The sequence below is a fragment of the Oreochromis niloticus genome, linkage group LG1 (assembly GCF_001858045.2).
Source record: "Oreochromis niloticus isolate F11D_XX linkage group LG1, O_niloticus_UMD_NMBU, whole genome shotgun sequence".
In the NCBI taxonomy this organism is placed as follows: domain Eukaryota; kingdom Metazoa; phylum Chordata; class Actinopteri; order Cichliformes; family Cichlidae; genus Oreochromis; species Oreochromis niloticus.
The window spans coordinates 36,217,573-36,235,525 of NC_031965.2; the positions used below are offsets into that span (position 1 = coordinate 36,217,573).

The following is a 17,953-nucleotide window of genomic DNA, read 5'->3' on the forward strand; positions in this document are numbered from 1 at the left end:
CCTTTCCCACATCACTATTTCAATTTTAACTCAATTGCTCCAAAAATGATGAAGGTTAAAATGCATTATCATCATATGTTACATGCTCTGGTGGAAAGATAAACCGCTTACCACAACATTCTGTCCATTCTAATAACAAGAAAACTTCAAACTAAAGTGGAGCTGTTAGAAATCTTCACATTTAATACATTAATATACATTTTTTAGTCTCAGTCGCTGTCTTATCAGATACAGTGTTCTACACATGAGCTTAAAAAGAAAGAATGTTTCTAGTTTTATATTACATTATACATTCCAACAACACACACATAGGCACTTCTTGGGTTGTTGGTAGTTGTGTGTAAGCTAGGTGCTGGTGCTACGTGTTTCACTGCTTGTCTTAGTAACTGAGGTTTTAGCTTTTCTCAGTGACATCATAAACCACAGGAAGATGAAGAAACCTGCATGGATAAAGCAAGAGACAGAGAGAAGCAAATGTTTAGACTGTGTACAGGAGATGCAATGAGAACGCACATTTGAAAATGAAAGCAGTAAATGAACTATGTGTCAGGATCTGCAGGATGGAGTGGTGATTAGAGAAGTGGAGACAGCTGGAGAGAACAAGACATGGCTGTTATGAAGAGAATCATAACAGACGAAAACAGAAGAAAAACTCAAGACAACAAAAAAGAAGACAAACGCATGAATTGAATAAATACAAGGTGCTTGACACAGAAGAGTACACAGAGGATGATAGAAACTTAACAAGAACCTAGATAAACTAAAGGAGGAAAGCACTAAGGACTATAACCAGGAACAGAAACTAGACAGTAGGGTTCAAAATACAGGATTACCATAAATGACAAACCTAACCTAAAAGAGATAACGGAAACACATGGTTCCTGTTCATGAATTCAGTATAAACATTAAGATACAGTAGATATTCAGAAACTTATGAATGCTGTGTTGTATAATATTGCTAGAAAAATCGAAGTCCCCCTGCGTCTCAGCTGAAAGAGGGTAAACGGTCTTAGCATTCAGCCTTTTGTGTTAAAAATTATCACAGACATTTTCATTAACTGTAATATTCATTTAATATTTTACACATATGCCAATAGTAAATCATCTTTAATCACAGCAACAGTTGCCTTGAAGAGCTTTATATTACAAGGCAAAGATCCTACCAAACTGTAATAGAAAGAAAACAGAAAAAAACTCCAACAATCATATGACCACCTATGACCAAGCACTTTGGCAACAGTGGGAAGGAAACACTCCCTTTTAACAGGAAGAAACCTCGAAAGTATAAGTTGATTTATATTATAAATGAGAAATGTTCTTTGAGTAGTGAAAATAACTGTTCTAATATCTGATGTATGAAGATAAGAACTGTGTCACCAACTCATCATTCACATAACCCTGAATCAGAAATATAGCATTACATGTTGTACCCTGTTAAACATGGAGCCACAATTTATGTGTTTTTACTGATGGTTCGCACAATTGCTTAATACTTACCAGAATGTTATCACATATATTAAACATAAATATGTAAAAGTTACCATGACCTATCACCCCAAAAAATGATTCTGTTCATCTGGACGTAGCATTTTCAGTAGGTATTTTCAGTCACTCATCCAAGTGACTTCTTCAGTCTCAGCTGACTGCAGGTTTCCCCAATCTCATAAACAGTACATTTGCATAATGACTGAAACCAGCCCACTGGCGAACAAGGAGAGCATAAAACAGAGATGACCAAATAGAGTAAAAATTAAGAAGACTTGGATTTCCACTGAGCATGGAGCACAGATATGAGGACCTCTCATCCAGAGAGATTTAATTCTCATTTCATTTTTGTGTGGATGCTTTATGCATCCACACTATTGAGTTCCTGTTTCTCTTTATTCTTTATTCTACTTTATTATTATTCCAGTTGCCACTTTTTGTACGTTTTTTGGCACTTAACTAGTCCCACAATTTTCAGCCGATTTTCACCGTTCAAATTTTAAACTATTCTGCTATTTCTGCTAATTCCTGCTATGACTTTTGGTATTTTATACTGTTATACTTTTTAAAATATTAAGCTTTTTTCCTTTAATTTGTCCCATTGAAATGAATGGGAAACTTCTGCAATTCTGCTAAAACTTGCTTGTTTTTGAAACTTAACTACTTTTTCCTACTTTCACATAGAACAACCATTCAAACTTTAAAATGTTCACAAATTATTGGGCTATTCATAAATGATTCAGCTTTTTCATATCTGTTACCGTTTTCATCTTATCCCTCTTTAAGTTTTGAGTTGCAAAATTGTAATTTTTCACAAAATACATGCGTTGTTATGGTTGCTATGCAGTTGGTTCTAAGTGAGCCACTGTACCTTTGGCAATTTTCTCTTCATGTCCGAACAACTTCTTGCTACTCACTCAATTTTCACTCAACCCACACAAATTATACATCAAAACGTAGGTATTTTTGCTGGCTTTCAGAAAATGTCACCATCATTGTTGTGAAATTTATAGAATTTTGGCAAATCTCCTCAGACCAACACAAAGTCAGAAAACTCTCCATAGAAAGTCAATGGAGAGTTTGTTCAAAATCATCGCTTGATTTCTGTAATGAGAGGCATATTCGAATCGTCATATCTCCTTAACGAAGCGAAGTTACGACATGAGGCTTGTCCCCGTATATCTTCAGACACTCCTGACGCTCACAATTCAAGAATTATTTTCTCACCTATTACCGTTCTGAAATGAGTTAGACTTGTTTGAGGGTAGGAAATTCGTCGTTCGCTCAGATTTCTTCAGATTTCAAACTCTGGAAATGAACCACTTTTTTCTCTCGTCATATCTTTTTGATAGATTTCCACAAAGACCTGAAAATTTCCATGACTGTTCACCAAAGCCTGCTGTCTCTTACGGTGAAAGAATTATATCGATACTCCAAATAGATTTAGAGTTAGAAAGCGTTGTTTGAGGGCAAGTCAAGGCAGTTTTTGCTTTGCTCTACTCAGTTATGGTGCATTACAAGTCAAATATCTTTAATAATTCATATTTTAATGATAAATTGTAAACACTTTAAGATTCCCCCATCTCTTCTGAACAAAACGGTGTAAGAATGACCGTTCTAGCCCCTACGGTTAGGAAATTATGGCCATTTGTTTGAGAGGAATCCTCACTATGAAAAATACACTGCAGAAATCCTGTCTCTGTGCTCTGTGTGTGTAAAAACGGCTGCACCTGTTTTGGCGGGAAAAAGTACACAGGCTCTCTGATTGGTGGATTCAAATTTAGCAGCTCCCAGGCTGCTTGACTGACCTAGAAACTTGATTTTCTCTCAGTGTGTGTGTGTGTGTGTGTGTGTGTGTGTGTGTGTGTGTGTGTGAGAGAGAGACAGAGAGAGAGAGAGAGAGAGAGAGGGCGAGAGAGAGTTTTTATGGGAGCATCTTATTGTATGATTTAAATTCAATATATTTAGACTGGTTGACTGAATTTGATCCTGTGTGTGTCTCTCTGTGCTTGTGGGACTTTTTGCAGCTGTCCATTTTGCTTTTCCAATTTTTCTATTTAAGTTATTACTATCGTGCTAAGTCATAGCATTTGTGCTGCTTTTCAGTATTTGTGCTAAATACAGCATTTCTGCTAAATCATACTATTTCTGCTATTTTATAAGATTTGTGCTAAATACAGCATTTGTGCTAAATCATACTATTTCTGCTATTTTATAGGATTTGTACTTAATATAATATTTCTGCTTAATTATAGTATTTCTGCCATTTTATAGTATTTGTGCTAAAACATAGTATTTCTACTAAATGCAGTATTTCTGGGTAATCATTGTATTTCTATATATTTCTGCCAGGTCCCCAGGGAGTCAGTCCTAATATTCAAATTGACATATCAGGACCTGGACGGCTTCCCAGCCAGCCAATCATATCTGAGTCCTGGCACATTCAAATTTGCATATTGGGACCTTCATGGCTTCCCAGCCAGCCAATCATATCTGAGTCCTGGCACATTCAAATTTGCATATTGGGACCTTCATGGCTTCTCAGCCAGCCAATCATATCTGAGTCCTGGCACATTCAAATTTGCATATTGTTGCCTTCATGGCTTCCCAGCCAGCCAATCATATCTGAGTCCTGGCACATTCAAATTTGCATATTGGGACCTTCATGGCTTCCCAGCCAGCCAATCATATCTGAGTCCTGGCACATTTAAATTTGCATATTGGGACCTATTCCCCTATGTCTTCTGAATAAAATGGTCTAAGAATGACTGTTTTAGCCCCTACGGTTAGAAATTTATGGCTGTTTGTTTGAGGGGAATTCTCACTATGAGAAATAGACTGCAAAAATCCTGTCTCTCTCTGTGCTGCATGTGTAAAAGCCTGCACTTGGTGCACCAGTTTTGGCGGGAAAAAGCACACAGCCTCTCTGATTGGTGGATTCAAATTGAGAAGGTCACAGCTGTTTGACTGACCTAGAAACATGCTGTTAACAGCCCCTGTTCACTTTCTGCTGCTGCTGCTGCTGCTGCTGTGTGTGTGTGTGTGTGTGTGTGTGTGTGTGTGTGTGTGTTTGTGTGTGTGTGTGTGTGTGAGAGAGAGAGAGACAGGGAAAGGGAGGGCGAGAGAGAGTTTTTATGGGAGCATCTTATTGTATGATTTTAATTCAATATATTTAGACTGGTTGACTGAATTTGGTCCTGTGTGTGTCTCTCTGTGCATGTGTGTTTCAATATGTGTCCATATTTGTGATTGTGTGACTGTTATACTGTTTTTTTGCTGATTTTCTTTTCATTTAACAATTACATTTGAGGGACCCTTAGCATGTTCAGGATTTTTTCAGCTGTCCATTTTGCTTTTCCAATTTTTTCTATTTAAGTTATTACTATTGTGCTAAGTCATAGCATTTCTGCTGCTTTTCAGTATTTGTGCTAAATACAGCATTTCTGCTATTTTATAAGATTTGTGCTAAATATAGTATTTCTGCCAAATATAGTATTTCTGTCAAATTACAGCATTTCTGCTATGTTGTACTGTTTCTCTAAATCATAGTATTTCTGTAATGTTTAAGAATGTTTGGTGTTAAGGTTCAATGTTGAGAGAGGAATCCAAAAATAACCACAGATCCGGTCCGGTGTGCAATTAGACAGCATTTTAATAAATACATGTGTGAGTCCGACCGCTGTGCAGATTTCAGCGTCGAACTGAACTTACAATCATTAGACAAAGGCTTTATAGGGTTTGCAGTCTTCCTGTTACCAGGCAGACTTAAACAAAGCATACGTCACTCCAAAACCACAATGACTCTTAACATAGTCTAAAACAACATCGTCTTCGCGTCGACGGCAGGTGCTTCCTGTCTCCATCCTGCCCAGGCTTATCTTCCTGGAACATCAAGTCCATGTTCTGCACAAAATGTCACTCATACAGGCACAACTTTGCAGTTAGACTCAGTTAGTAGGTAAGAGTTTATATCTGTGTGTGTGTGCACGTGCGGGGGCGCGTGCATGCTGTGTACTGCGTACGTGTCATGACCTCTCGTACTATATGTGTCTGTATGTGTGTCTCGCCCTTAAATGCTCTCTTTGCTTTCAGTTTCACTTCTGCAAAAGCCTGCAACTTCAAAAGCCTATAACTTCCTGTCTCTGCCCTCTACACAGAAACACTGAGATCATAGAAGCATTAAAAACATTTAAAATTATAGATTCAACTCAACCGTTTAAAGTGGTTCTTCTTGGACCTGTAATAAAGACTAATATAATACCCATATATTTGAACATCTGAATGCCCCTGAATGCAACATCACTATTAACATGAAATGGTAATGATGATTATAAAAATAGCAGCAAATAATAGCAGTAAAATATTCCTACTCCTCTCACTCCGGAGGAGTCATAACTTTTTGTTGGATTTCCACAGAGACCTGAAAATTTCCATGACTGTTCACCAAAGCCTGCTGTCTCTTACGGTGAAAGAATGATATCTATACTCCAAATAGATTTAGAGTTAGAAAGCGTTGTTTGAGGGCAAGTCAAGGCAGATTTCACTTGCCTCTACTCAGTTATGGTGCATTAGAAGTCAAATATCTTCAATAATTCATATTTTAATGATAAATTGTCAACACTTTAAGATTCCCCCATCTCTTCTGAACAAAACGGTGTAAGAATGACCATTCTAGCCCCTACGGTTAGGAAATTATGGCCATTTGTTTGAGAGGAATCCTCACTATGAGAAATTCACTGCAGAAATCCTGTCTTTGTGCTCTGTGTGTGTAAAAACGGCTGCACCTGTTTTGGCGGGAAAAAGTACACAGCCTCTCTGATTGGTGGATTCAAATTTAGCAGCTCCCAGGCTGCTTGACTGACCTAGAAACTTGATTTTCTCTCCCTGTGTGTGTGTGTGTGTGTGTGTGTGTGTGTGTGTGTGTGTGACAGAGAGAGAGAGAGAGAGAGGGCGAGAGAGAGTTTTTATGGGAGCATCTTATTGTATGATTTAAATTCAATATATTTAGACTGGTTGACTGAATTTGATCCTGTGTGTGTCTCTCTGTGCTTGTGGGACTTTTTGCAGCTGTCCATTTTGCTTTTCCAATTTTTCTATTTAAGTTATTACTATTGTGCTAAGTCATAGCATTTGTGCTGCTTTTCAGTATTTGTGCTAAATACAGCATTTGTGCTAAATCATACAGCATTTCTGCTATTTTATAGGATTTGTACTTAATATAATATTTCTGCTTAATTATAGTATTTCTGCCATTTTATAGTATTTGTGCTAAAACATAGTATTTCTACTAAATGCAGTATTTCTGGGTAATCATTGTATTTCTATATATTTCTGCCAGGTCCCCAGGGAGTCAGTCCTAATATTCAAATTGACATATCAGGACCTGGACGGCTTCCCAGCCAGCCAATCATATCTGAGTCCTGGCACATTTAAATTTGCATATTGGGGCATTCATGGCTTCCCAGCCAGCCAATCATATCTGAGTCCTGGCACATTCAAATTTGCATATTGGGACCTTCATGGCTTCTCAGCCAGCCAATCATATCTGAGTCCTGGCACATTCAAATTTGCATATTGTTGCCTTCATGGCTTCCCAGCCAGCCAATCATATCTGAGTCCTGGCACATTCAAATTTGCATATTGGGACCTTCATGGCTTCCCAGCCAGCCAATCATATCTGAGACCTGGCACATTTAAATTTGCATATTGGGACCTTCGTGGCTTCTAAGCCCACCAATCATCTATGTCATATATCTCTAATATTTCATATTTTTATTTTAAATGGTCAGCATTTCAAGATTCCCCTATGTCTTCTGAATAAAATGGTCTAAGAATGACTGTTTTAGCCCCTACGGTTAGAAATTTATGGCTGTTTGTTTGAGGGGAATTCTCACTATGAGAAATAGACTGCAAAAATCCTGTCTCTCTCTGTGCTGCATGTGTAAAAGCCTGCACTTGGTGCACCAGTTTTGGCGGGAAAAAGCACACAGCCTCTCTGATTGGTGGATTCAAATTGAGAAGGTCACAGCTGTTTGACTGACCTAGAAACATGCTGTTAACAGCCCCTGTTCACTTTCTGCTGCTGCTGCTGCTGCTGCTGTGTGTGTGTGTGTGTGTGTTTGTGTGTGTGTGTGAGACAGAGAGAGAGAGAAAGGGAGGGCGAGAGAGAGTTTTTATGGGAGCATCTTATTGTATGATTTTAATTCAATATATTTAGACTGGTTGACTGAATTTGGTCCTGTGTGTGTCTCTCTGTGCATGTGTGTTTCAATATGTGTCCATATTTGTGATTGTGTGACTGTTATACTTTTTTTTGCTGATTTTCTTTTCATTTAACAATTACATTTGAGGGACCCTTAGCATGTTCAGGATTTTTTCAGCTGTCCATTTTGCTTTTCCAATTTTTCTATTTAAGTTATTACTATTGTGCTAAGTCATAGCATTTCTGCTGCTTTTCAGTATTTGTGCTAAATACAGCATTTCTGCTATTTTATAAGATTTGTGCTAAATATAGTATTTCTGTCAAATTACAGCATTTCTGCTATGTTGTACTGTTTCTCTAAATCATAGTATTTCTGTAATGTTTAAGAATGTTTGGCTAAATATATTCTTTCTGTTATCTTATACTATTTCTCCTAAATTCTTGTATTTTTGAGAAGTTATCGTGTTTCTGGTAAGTTACAATATTTCTGCTAAGTTCTGCTATGCTATTGTATTTCTGCCAAGTATTATGTTTCCTCTAAGATATTGCAGTTCTGCTAAGTCACTACATTTTAGCAAAGTTCCTTTGCTTCTGCAAAGATTTTACAATTTCTGCAACTTTTCAGCTTTTTCAGCTAGTTTCAGCAGAAAGCTTCAGCTTTAAAGCATCCACACTGCATTTTCGCAGGAAATGCAAATTTTTCTAGTTTTAATTATTTTTTATTCTGCTTTTGCTTTGCTCCTCTTAATTGCTTTAATTAAAATATCCTGCTTAAAGTCTAAATTGTGGACATTCCCCTTTTAACTCTTTGAGAAACAGCAGAGGGATAAATCTGAGTGCTGGTTTTAGTCTAAATAGCTCTTACTGGTTACTCCAGCCTTTTAAAGTAACAGCCCCTTGGGGCCGACTGTCCTGGCCTCTAAAATGATTTTTCATGTCAGGGTGAGCAGGGAAGACACTTGGATATAAAGGCAGTCAACTTTCAAAAGAAAGTAAGAAAGAACAAAATTTCAAAGGTTAGGTAGGTGTGTGTGTGTGTGTGTGTGTGTGTGTGTGTGTGTGTGAGAGAGAGAGGGTGAAAACCACAGTTAATTAATTGTAAACGACCTGCCCACCTGCATAACTTTCATGTCCCAACATGCAGCAACTTTGGGAATCAAAGCTTTACAGTATATCACATAATCCTGTCAGTTAGAATAGCGCTAATATGAGATGAGATAGCCTTTATTAGTCCCAGATATGGGAAAGTCACATTGTTGCAACAGCAAAGTAGACAGGGCAGGAATAAGTAAATATGTGCAGTAGACTCAAGAACAATACTATGCAAAAATTGATACACTATACAAGGTAGAAGAAACATAGTTTAGATATAAATATATGTACATATTATGTAGGTCACAATACTAAATTATATTTGTAGCATCAGAACGGAATCCTTCACAGTCCAGTGGTTGGATGTTAATAGCAGCAGGTATTGAATATTGCAAAAATATGTACAGACCCCAGTGTGTGCACATGTGGTGTGTTTCAATGTGTCTGCATTCACTGCTGTTGTACATTTTAGAGACTCAGAGAAACTGGAAGGAAAGACCTCTGAAATCTCTCCTTTGCACACCATGGGTGCAGCACCCTGTTGCTGAAGGAGCTGCTCAGTGCTGTCTGGGTAACCCTGGTGTGTTGGGTGTGTGTGTGTGTGTGTGTGTGTGTGTGTGTGTGTGTGTGTGTGTCTGCCTGCGCATGTGTGGTCATCTTAAAAGTCTTTGTTGTAGAGTGTGATAGCAGTTGGAAGGTAAGACCTGCGGAATCTCTCCGTCCCACATCGTTGGTGCTGCAGCCTGCCACTGAGCACAGAACTGAGCTTAACACACAAAACGGTTGCACAAACCTTGAAATGAGTTCAGGATGCAGAAGAGGTAGAGGCCAACAGTGGTCAGGTAGCCAAAAGAGAAGAAGACCAGGCCCCAGGTAATGCCGAGCAGAGTCATGACTCCCAGCAGGGTACAAATGTCTTTCTTGGCTCTGTCATGGTTATTCTGCCCAAACTGATTTGGGAAATATACAATGACACAGGAGATTATATACAATCTCACACAGTTAGATACATGTGTGTGAAGAGTCATTTTTACTAATCTAGGAATGTGGTTTTTTTTGTTTTTGTTTTTTTGCTTTTTTAAATAAATGACTACAAAATATAATATATTGCTCAAAATGATTAGAGGAACAACGCAACAGCAACAATGAATTCACAGAGAGCCCAAAAATTAAAGGGATGCCACAGGCTAGTTCATTGTGCTGAAATTTCACTGCAGCAACTTAAAATGGGATTCAGTAGTTTGTAGAGTCCCGGGTGCTTGTATGTATGCCTGACAATGTCAGCGTGTGCTCCTAATGAGATGATGGATGGTGTCTTTGGGGATCTCCTCACACATGTGGACCAGGGCATCACTGAGCTCCTGGACAGTTGAGCTGCAAAATGGCAGCATCGGATGGACCAAAACATAATGTTCCAGAAGTGTTCTGTTGAATTTAGGTCAGATGTGTGTAGGGGCCAGTGAATATTATCAGTTCCTTCATCCAACAGAAACTGTTTGCATAGTCTCACCACATGAGGCCAAAATTGTCTTTGGAGGAACCAAAGACCCTCTGATCCAGATTAGGGTCTGACGATGGGACCAAGGATTTCATCACTATACCTAATGTCAGTCAGGTTTCCTGTTGTTCATTTCATTAGTATCAAACCAGCTGAAAGTGATTAACAACTCTTTCTGCTACTTAAGTGATCAGATCAATATTTTCATAGAATTTACTTAATTCTTGTCTGCTAGTCCTAAAGCTAGCATACAACACATCCTATAGTCTAACCTTTAAAAGGAAGCTATACACACTAAATAAAAGTTAACAATAGTGATGACTAGAGATAGTCTTTATTTTTCTTGTTAAATAGACTAATTTCTTGTTGCCTTTTGAGTTTTCACAGAACATATTGACAGAGAAAACTTAAATTTTAATAGCAACACAAAACTGCCCGTACCTCTGTGCTTTTGCGTAGAATCCAAACTCGTCTGATTGTCGCTCCAAACATGAACATATTAAAGAGGAACACCAAGCTGAAAAGTCCCAATGTTGTCCCCATCTTTACATTGTTATTGGTTATATAGCATCTAAAAGAAAGGGAGTTTAGGTGATCCATGTTTTAGTCTCTCACACTGTGAAACTAAAAAGTACATTCTGTACTTCATAGAGATGTTACTGCAGATGATTTAGGTACATGTGGTTAATTATTCCAGAAACTACTCAGTATTTTAATTTTGTCGAGTTAGGTGTTTGGTGAAACTGGGTTTGCTGCCTGACGTTTATGTTACGTTTATGACAAAGGACTACAGTTTGAACATGGAGAGATACAGAAAGTATGATTGCATATACCAACATTTTATGAATAAATATGAATTACATTGCAGTGTTGTTGGAGTTAGATGTGTCCAGAGAGACATGGCCATAAAAGCTTCTGTCTATGATCACAACCACTGACACAATGACTGCAGGAACACCTGAAACACAAGAACTGAACAGTTATTGAAATGATGACAATAACAGCTTCTTGCTTAAATTATTCCACTCACCCCATCCCACCACGCTGAGTTTGAGCAGATATCTCTTGATGTAGATGTTGAAGACTTTGACTAAGAGAAGGTAGAGATGGAATCCCTCCAAAGCCATCCAGATGAAAGTGGCCAGCAGGGAGTAGTGAAGGACAAGAGCCATGTATAAACAGAGCCTAGTGGAGGACACTGCTGCCACTGCCTGACTGGGCAGGAAGTGCAGGTTGAGGAGGATCAGTGCGATCACGAGGTTGATGTGGACCCTCATAGAAACATCTTCTCTGACTTTTCTGGCAAATACAGGAGATGTGATTCATGGTAATGACAACTTTCAAGCAGATTATTTGGTCATATTTTGTTTGAAAAAAAAACCCCCTGGAAAATCCAGTAAGGAAAGAAAGAATGGATAAGCTAAATAAAGGAAAGAGAATGAAGAATAAAGATAATACAGATGACAGACGATGAGGTAAGAGAAAAAGATCAAAACAAGAAGTCAGGCAAGACTGGAAGGTGAGAGCAGATGCTGAAGAGTTGATGGGAGCAGGACAGGAGGATGCTACTAAAAATGGGGAGGATTAAGTTTTGAAGAATGTCATCAAGCAGAAAACAGATAATTACCTATTTGTGATGAAGAGCAAAACAGTGATGACCAGGGTAAAAAGAGAGAGACTGCAGCCAATCAGAGTGATGTATGTTAAAATCTTTTGGTCTTTAGGTGATGGGGAAGCAGCCACCTGTGCAGAAAACACACTTTCACATTATTTTGCATCATCTCCATTGTGAGTTAAAATTCAAAACAAAAAGACACACAAACAATGAAGAGCTGATGTAGATTAGAAAAAAAAATGATACAGATAAGATTGGGACAAATCAATGAACCAATCAACAGTGGTTGAGAACAGATGGCACTAACAGAGGAATAAAGATTACAGTGAGTTGTAAAGGGAGCATTCGTAGCAGGAAAAGATGACTGTGTGGAGATTTTTGTTGTGGCATTTAATGGTAGTATCAGGAATGACACAGTACAAAGACAACTTTCTATTTTGACATAGAGTAACATTTCAAGCATGCTGTAATGTCAGTATCATGAATGTTTTAAGCCACCCCTCATTTCTATATATTTAGCTTCTAAGGATTCTTCTTATCATTTTATTTTAAATTATTTTGTATCCTTGTTACTCTCCAAAGGTTGATTCTGTTCATCTGGATGTAGCATTTTCAGTGGGAGAAACGTTTCATCACTCATCCAAGTGACTTCTTCAGTCTCAGCTGACTGCAGGTTTCCCCAATCTTATAAACAGTACATTTGCATTATGACTGAAACCAGCCCACTGAAGGAACAATGGGCTGGGAGGTCAGTTCCTTCATCATGATTATGCAAATTCTCATGACCATTGAGCAACAACCACTGATCAATGGCCATGAGTACCATTCACAGAAAGTTGGGGAATGGCTGCAATCACAGCATTGTAGGCATCTTGTTACTAGCAGCTTGTTGCAAAAGCACAGATTTTTTCCCATTTATTTAGTTAAAACCTATGAAAAGTGGCAAAGTTAACCAGAGATGGGCAGTAACGCGTTACAAGTAATAAGCATATAATTTAATTTTTGCTTCATGCATAAAGTTAAAAGTTAAAAGTAATCTGATTACTTTTTTCAAGTAACGAGTAAAGTAAGGGATTACTATTGCAAAAAAGGTAATTAGATTACTGTTACTTTCCCGTAAGCATGCTGCGTTACTGCGTTACTAAACCGTGATTTCGTTTGCGAGAGTGTCTCATGACAATGACATAAGCGCTTGCGACGTTCATGGCAACAGCTGTGTGCAGATCAAAAATGGATACTATAACGAGTGCGGGAGAGAGTATGACCGTGCAGCGTTTAAAGCATGGAAGTACTGACATTACTTTGAGTTTGATTCCGTAAAAAGTGACGTCCGCTGTTCACTGCGTGGGAAGAAAACGTCTTTTTACAGCGAAAAAAACCCTAAACTTCCGAGCAAGCACCAAGTACGCTGCCACGGGAATGTGAAATTCACAGAGAAACTCTTTCCACTGACATGACCGCTGCGGCACACCTGCACCAGGGCAAACCTGCGCCTGCCCCACTCCTGCTAAACAGGTGAAAATAGAGCAACAGGACCGCTGAGTCTTTGATTTTATTTATTTTCTGCTGTGTTTTACTTGCATCTATTTGAAATATAAAATCTATTTTATTTTATATGCTGGAATATGCAGAAAATAGGTTTAAATGTTAAACAAATTTCCTCCAGTCAGAGAATGTTGCATATAATTTAATTTTTGCTTGATGCATAAAGTTAAAAGATTAAAACTAATAAAACTAGTTTTAAAAAGAGACTTTTTCATTTGATTACATTTTATATGATGGATTATGCAGAAAAAGTAGAATTGGGCTGAAAGGTCTATCGCTTTATCACCTATTCAGGTTGTAAATCATGTTTTTAAAAAGTAACTAAGTAACTAATTACTTTTGAAAATAAGTAATCAGTAAAGTAAGGGGATTACTTTTTGGGCAAGTAATCAGTAATTAGTTATGATTACTTCTATCTATCTATCTATCCATCCATCCATCCATCCATCTCCCACACACACAGTGTCACTACTGGGAAAAAAGTAGCACAGAACAACTTTTTTATCAAAGCATGAGGACCACATAATTAAACTATGTCAAAGTCAGCATGAACCTGTTGGATTGTTATTAACACACCTGCCAACTCTGATTCAGATCAGAAAATGATTGTTAAGATAAATCAAGAGAGATTTCACATTTTATTCCAAAGGTGTTTGTCAAAATTTTGTTGATGAAGTTCCCCTCACGTTTAAAGACGTGTAACTCCTGAATTCCACTTTTTATGATGAAAAAGTTGCCTCCTACCATGAGCACAGCAAAGTATGTGAGATGGTCACAGGAACAGGTGACATTATTCTGACCACGTGTCCATAGTGTAATGCATCCATGCTCACTAAAATCTGGTAAATAAAACATAGAGATCGACTATGCATAAAATACTGTTGCATCCAGGTCAGCTCAGCTTACCTTTGTGATCTTGAGAAAAACCACAAACAACAATGACTCATTTTATAAAATAAATATTCATGTTAGACACTAATGATGATGAAGCTTGGTTACTCACTGTGTGTTGAGAAGTTAAAGAAGTGGCATGAGGGTTTTTGGGTTTCCTATGACACAGAAATATTACATGTTTACATGCTTTTATTATACATGCCTAATTTTTGAGAATTTGTTGAACAAAATATAAAATATATTTAATGATAAAATGATATTAATAACTGTAAAAAAACAAAAACAAATTAAGTGCCAGTCACATTTATTTCCTTGGTAAGATTCATGGTGATGTTGACACACTGCCGTAGTCCTGATATGTTCTTGCCCTCCACACTCAGGCCAACCAGTTCTTGACCATACACTTTATATGCGGATCCTAAAATATCCTACAATATAACACACATTCATAAGTTGGGTCTTCCAGGAAAGATTTACATAGGCTCTGTTGTCTTTTCTGAAATACATTTACTATTATTTGCATCGTTTTTAAAGGTTTTCTTGATTTTTCCCTTTAGCACAAACCTTCCTACATAAAACTATATATTAAATTGTATTTGCTGTGTTCACATTTTGTGCACTATTGCAAATAAACTAAAGAGCATCTATTTCTGCACAGCTGTGTTTGAATATATCACTTCCTGTTTTGTGAAATATTTCAGCCTGCGTGAAAGTTTGTCACGGTCCTGGGTCGTGTGACCCAATGTTTTTGAGTTTCATTGTATTTTGTTATTTATTTGTGTTCTAGTTTCATTTCAGCTTATCACTTTTGTACTGCTGCTCATTCCTGCCACTGTGCAATATCCCATCCCCCCCCCCCCGTCACATTCCTATTTAAGATTTTCTTTATTTAATCACTAGTGTGTACATATATTTATATATACATATATATATTTAGTCAGTTAACTGAAAATCTTTTTTTCTTTTACTACATCTTATTAATATTTTGCTCTTTACTATTTTTCTATTTATTTTTTATTATTTTATTTTTTTCTTCTACTGTACCATTCTGCTGAGCGACTATCATCTGCTCGTCAAATACATTTCATTGCGATGTTGACCCTGTGCTTACTTGCATATGACAAATAAAACTGAAAACTGAAACTGAAATTCTGTCATGCCAAGGTTGCAGTTATAGTTCATGGTTTATTGGGTTCCCCTTGTGTCTCACCCCTGTGATTAAGTCTCCCTTGTTGGTTAGTGTGTCTAATCTGTCATGTCTTTTATCTGCGTGGTTCATGTTGTCAAGTTCATGTCATGTCTGCATCCCGTCATGTTCTATGTGCTTAGTTTACACTTCGCCTGTGGTGTTATTATGATTTATCGTGTCAGCTGTTTCTTCATGTGTTTCCACCCTTGTGTTGTATTTAGTCTGTGTGTTTCCGTTCAGTCATCGTCAGGTCGTCTGTGTTACCACCCTCCACGTCTCGTCACAGTTATCATAGTAGTTATCATAGTATCATAGTAGTTGTCTTAGTTGAAGTCATAGTTGCAGTCATAGTTTTCTCAGCTTACTCATAGTTACCATAGTTTAGTTTTCCCAGTATATGTTTTGGTTTTCCCTAATTCTGCCTTGTGTCATGTTTTTGAGTATTAGCCCCCAAATAAAATATCGCCTTTGGTTCAAGTTTAATTCTGTCTCATCGCCTGTGTCCGCACTTGGATCCACTATTCAAACACACCGCACGGGGAACTGGGGAACTGCTCTCCTGAGCTGCAGCTTGTGTGTTTCTTCTTATCACTTACTTGGAGCCCACAGGTGTCTTTAAATTTATTAGCTTATGATTATAAAAGTTTTTCTGGTTTAACTTTTATAATAGTAATATGCCCACATTTTCACCACAGGAACATTAAGTTAAGATAATAGTAAAGATAACAAATGACTTAACTATTATATCACTTAATGTTCCTGTGGTGAAAACGTGGACATATTCTTTACTACATAAACATTAGGTCCTTGAATCATAAGGTATGAAACAAACAGTGCAAGTTCATATTTAGAGTGATTACATGACATGGAGTTCTAACAGAAGTACTCAATAATTATTGAATTTCTGAATTACTGAATTTCACATTAAATTATTTTGGCAGTCACAATAATTTGTTATGTTTTTCTCACTAGTCTGATGTGCAGAGATCCAGCAGATACAGGAGCCTAAACAGCAGGTAGCGACTAGGTTTCTTAAGACAAAGCATTTTTTAAATTAGTCTTATTGGGATAAAACGAACAAAATTAAAAAAGAAGTTTAATTAACATTGTAAAATCTATACACATACAAAAATTGAAAATTTTTATAAAACATAATCTAGTCCCTGACCTGGTTTGTTTCAGGCCACTTAAGCTTGAGGAACACAATCGTGGTGTTTGATCCAGGATTCAGTTCACTCGGCAGCTGAACACTCACTGTGCTGCTGGGAAGAGGCTCATTTGATATGTTCTATATTACCAGATAAACAAGAAGAAACACTGCATGTGAATGCTTGTAATAACACAAGGAAACTCTCCACTAAGGCTAATGGATATGAGTTTTATGTTGCAGAAAAACTAAAATAATGATCTGATGTGATGATTAGGAAAACAATTAAATTTACACTCACTCTGCTGCTGTCAGGAAGCCCATATGATATGTTCTATATTATTGGCACAATACCAAGAAAGAAGACAAACATTGCATGTGAATACCTGTAATAACACATTAAAAAGCTGCACTAAGGCTGATGAATATGAGTTTTGTGTTGCAGAAAAAGTAAAATAATGATCTGATCTGATGATTAGGAAAATAATTAAATGTAGTTTAGCATGTAATTTGGAACTAGATGACAAATCATTAGGATTCATAGTCATCACATGGTCAAGTTCATGGCATAAGTATACAACCTGTTTTGCTGCTTAGGGAAAATAAGGGAAAAAATAATCACTGTTCTCTATAGTACACATGTTGTAAACTACTGAATTTCCAATGTCAAATATTCTGTTCCGTTTTCTTTACAGTGATAATCCATATTTTAATATTTTAAAAAATCACCAGAAAACCAAAGTATGTATGCACATCATTTTAAAGCTACTTAAACCTCACCAGCAACTTAAAATGTCACTGTCACAGTAATTTCTAATTAATATGAAATCTGATTTTTTTTTTTTTTTTTCAAAATACCTCATTATCATTGATGTAAATTTCGAGGCCCTCAAAGGTACTATTGGATTCATACTGGAGGGCAACAACATTGTCAGAACTCAATGAAAAATTGGTCCCATTCATTTCTTCTTCCAATAGAAACCGTTCTAGGTCCTCAATGGCTCTGGTGGAAAAGGACAAGAAATTAGCATGCCGCATTTTGATGTCTTTCAATAATTTCTATACACTATAGACCTTCTTAAATAGCTTAAAATCTCCACTCTGTGTTGTACTTCTACATACATGATTGATCAAAGAGTTTTTACAAATAAGAACTCCAAGCAATTAATTATAAAAAAAAAAAAGTATGCTGTGATTTGGAATGAAACTGTTTACTTGATAGTGTCATCAAGGCTTCCATTTTCCAAAATGTTGTCTACATAGTTCATACAGCCACAGGAATGATC

At 37.1% G+C, this 17,953-nt stretch overlaps 1 protein-coding gene across 1 annotated transcript; it reads right to left on the reverse strand.

Moving 5' to 3' along the window:
- Positions 1-310: 310 nt before the first annotated feature.
- LOC109202809 (adhesion G-protein coupled receptor G5-like) lies at positions 311-10,789 on the reverse strand. The gene is made up of 3 exons (XM_019361128.2): positions 10,719-10,789; positions 9,573-9,729; positions 311-440 (listed from the first exon to the last, which is right to left on the reverse strand). Exons 1-3 carry the CDS (start codon positions 10,773-10,775, stop codon positions 346-348), a joined length of 309 nt encoding a protein of 102 aa, XP_019216673.1. The 5' UTR covers positions 10,776-10,789; the 3' UTR covers positions 311-345.
- Between the last annotated feature and the right edge of the window lie 7,164 nt (positions 10,790-17,953).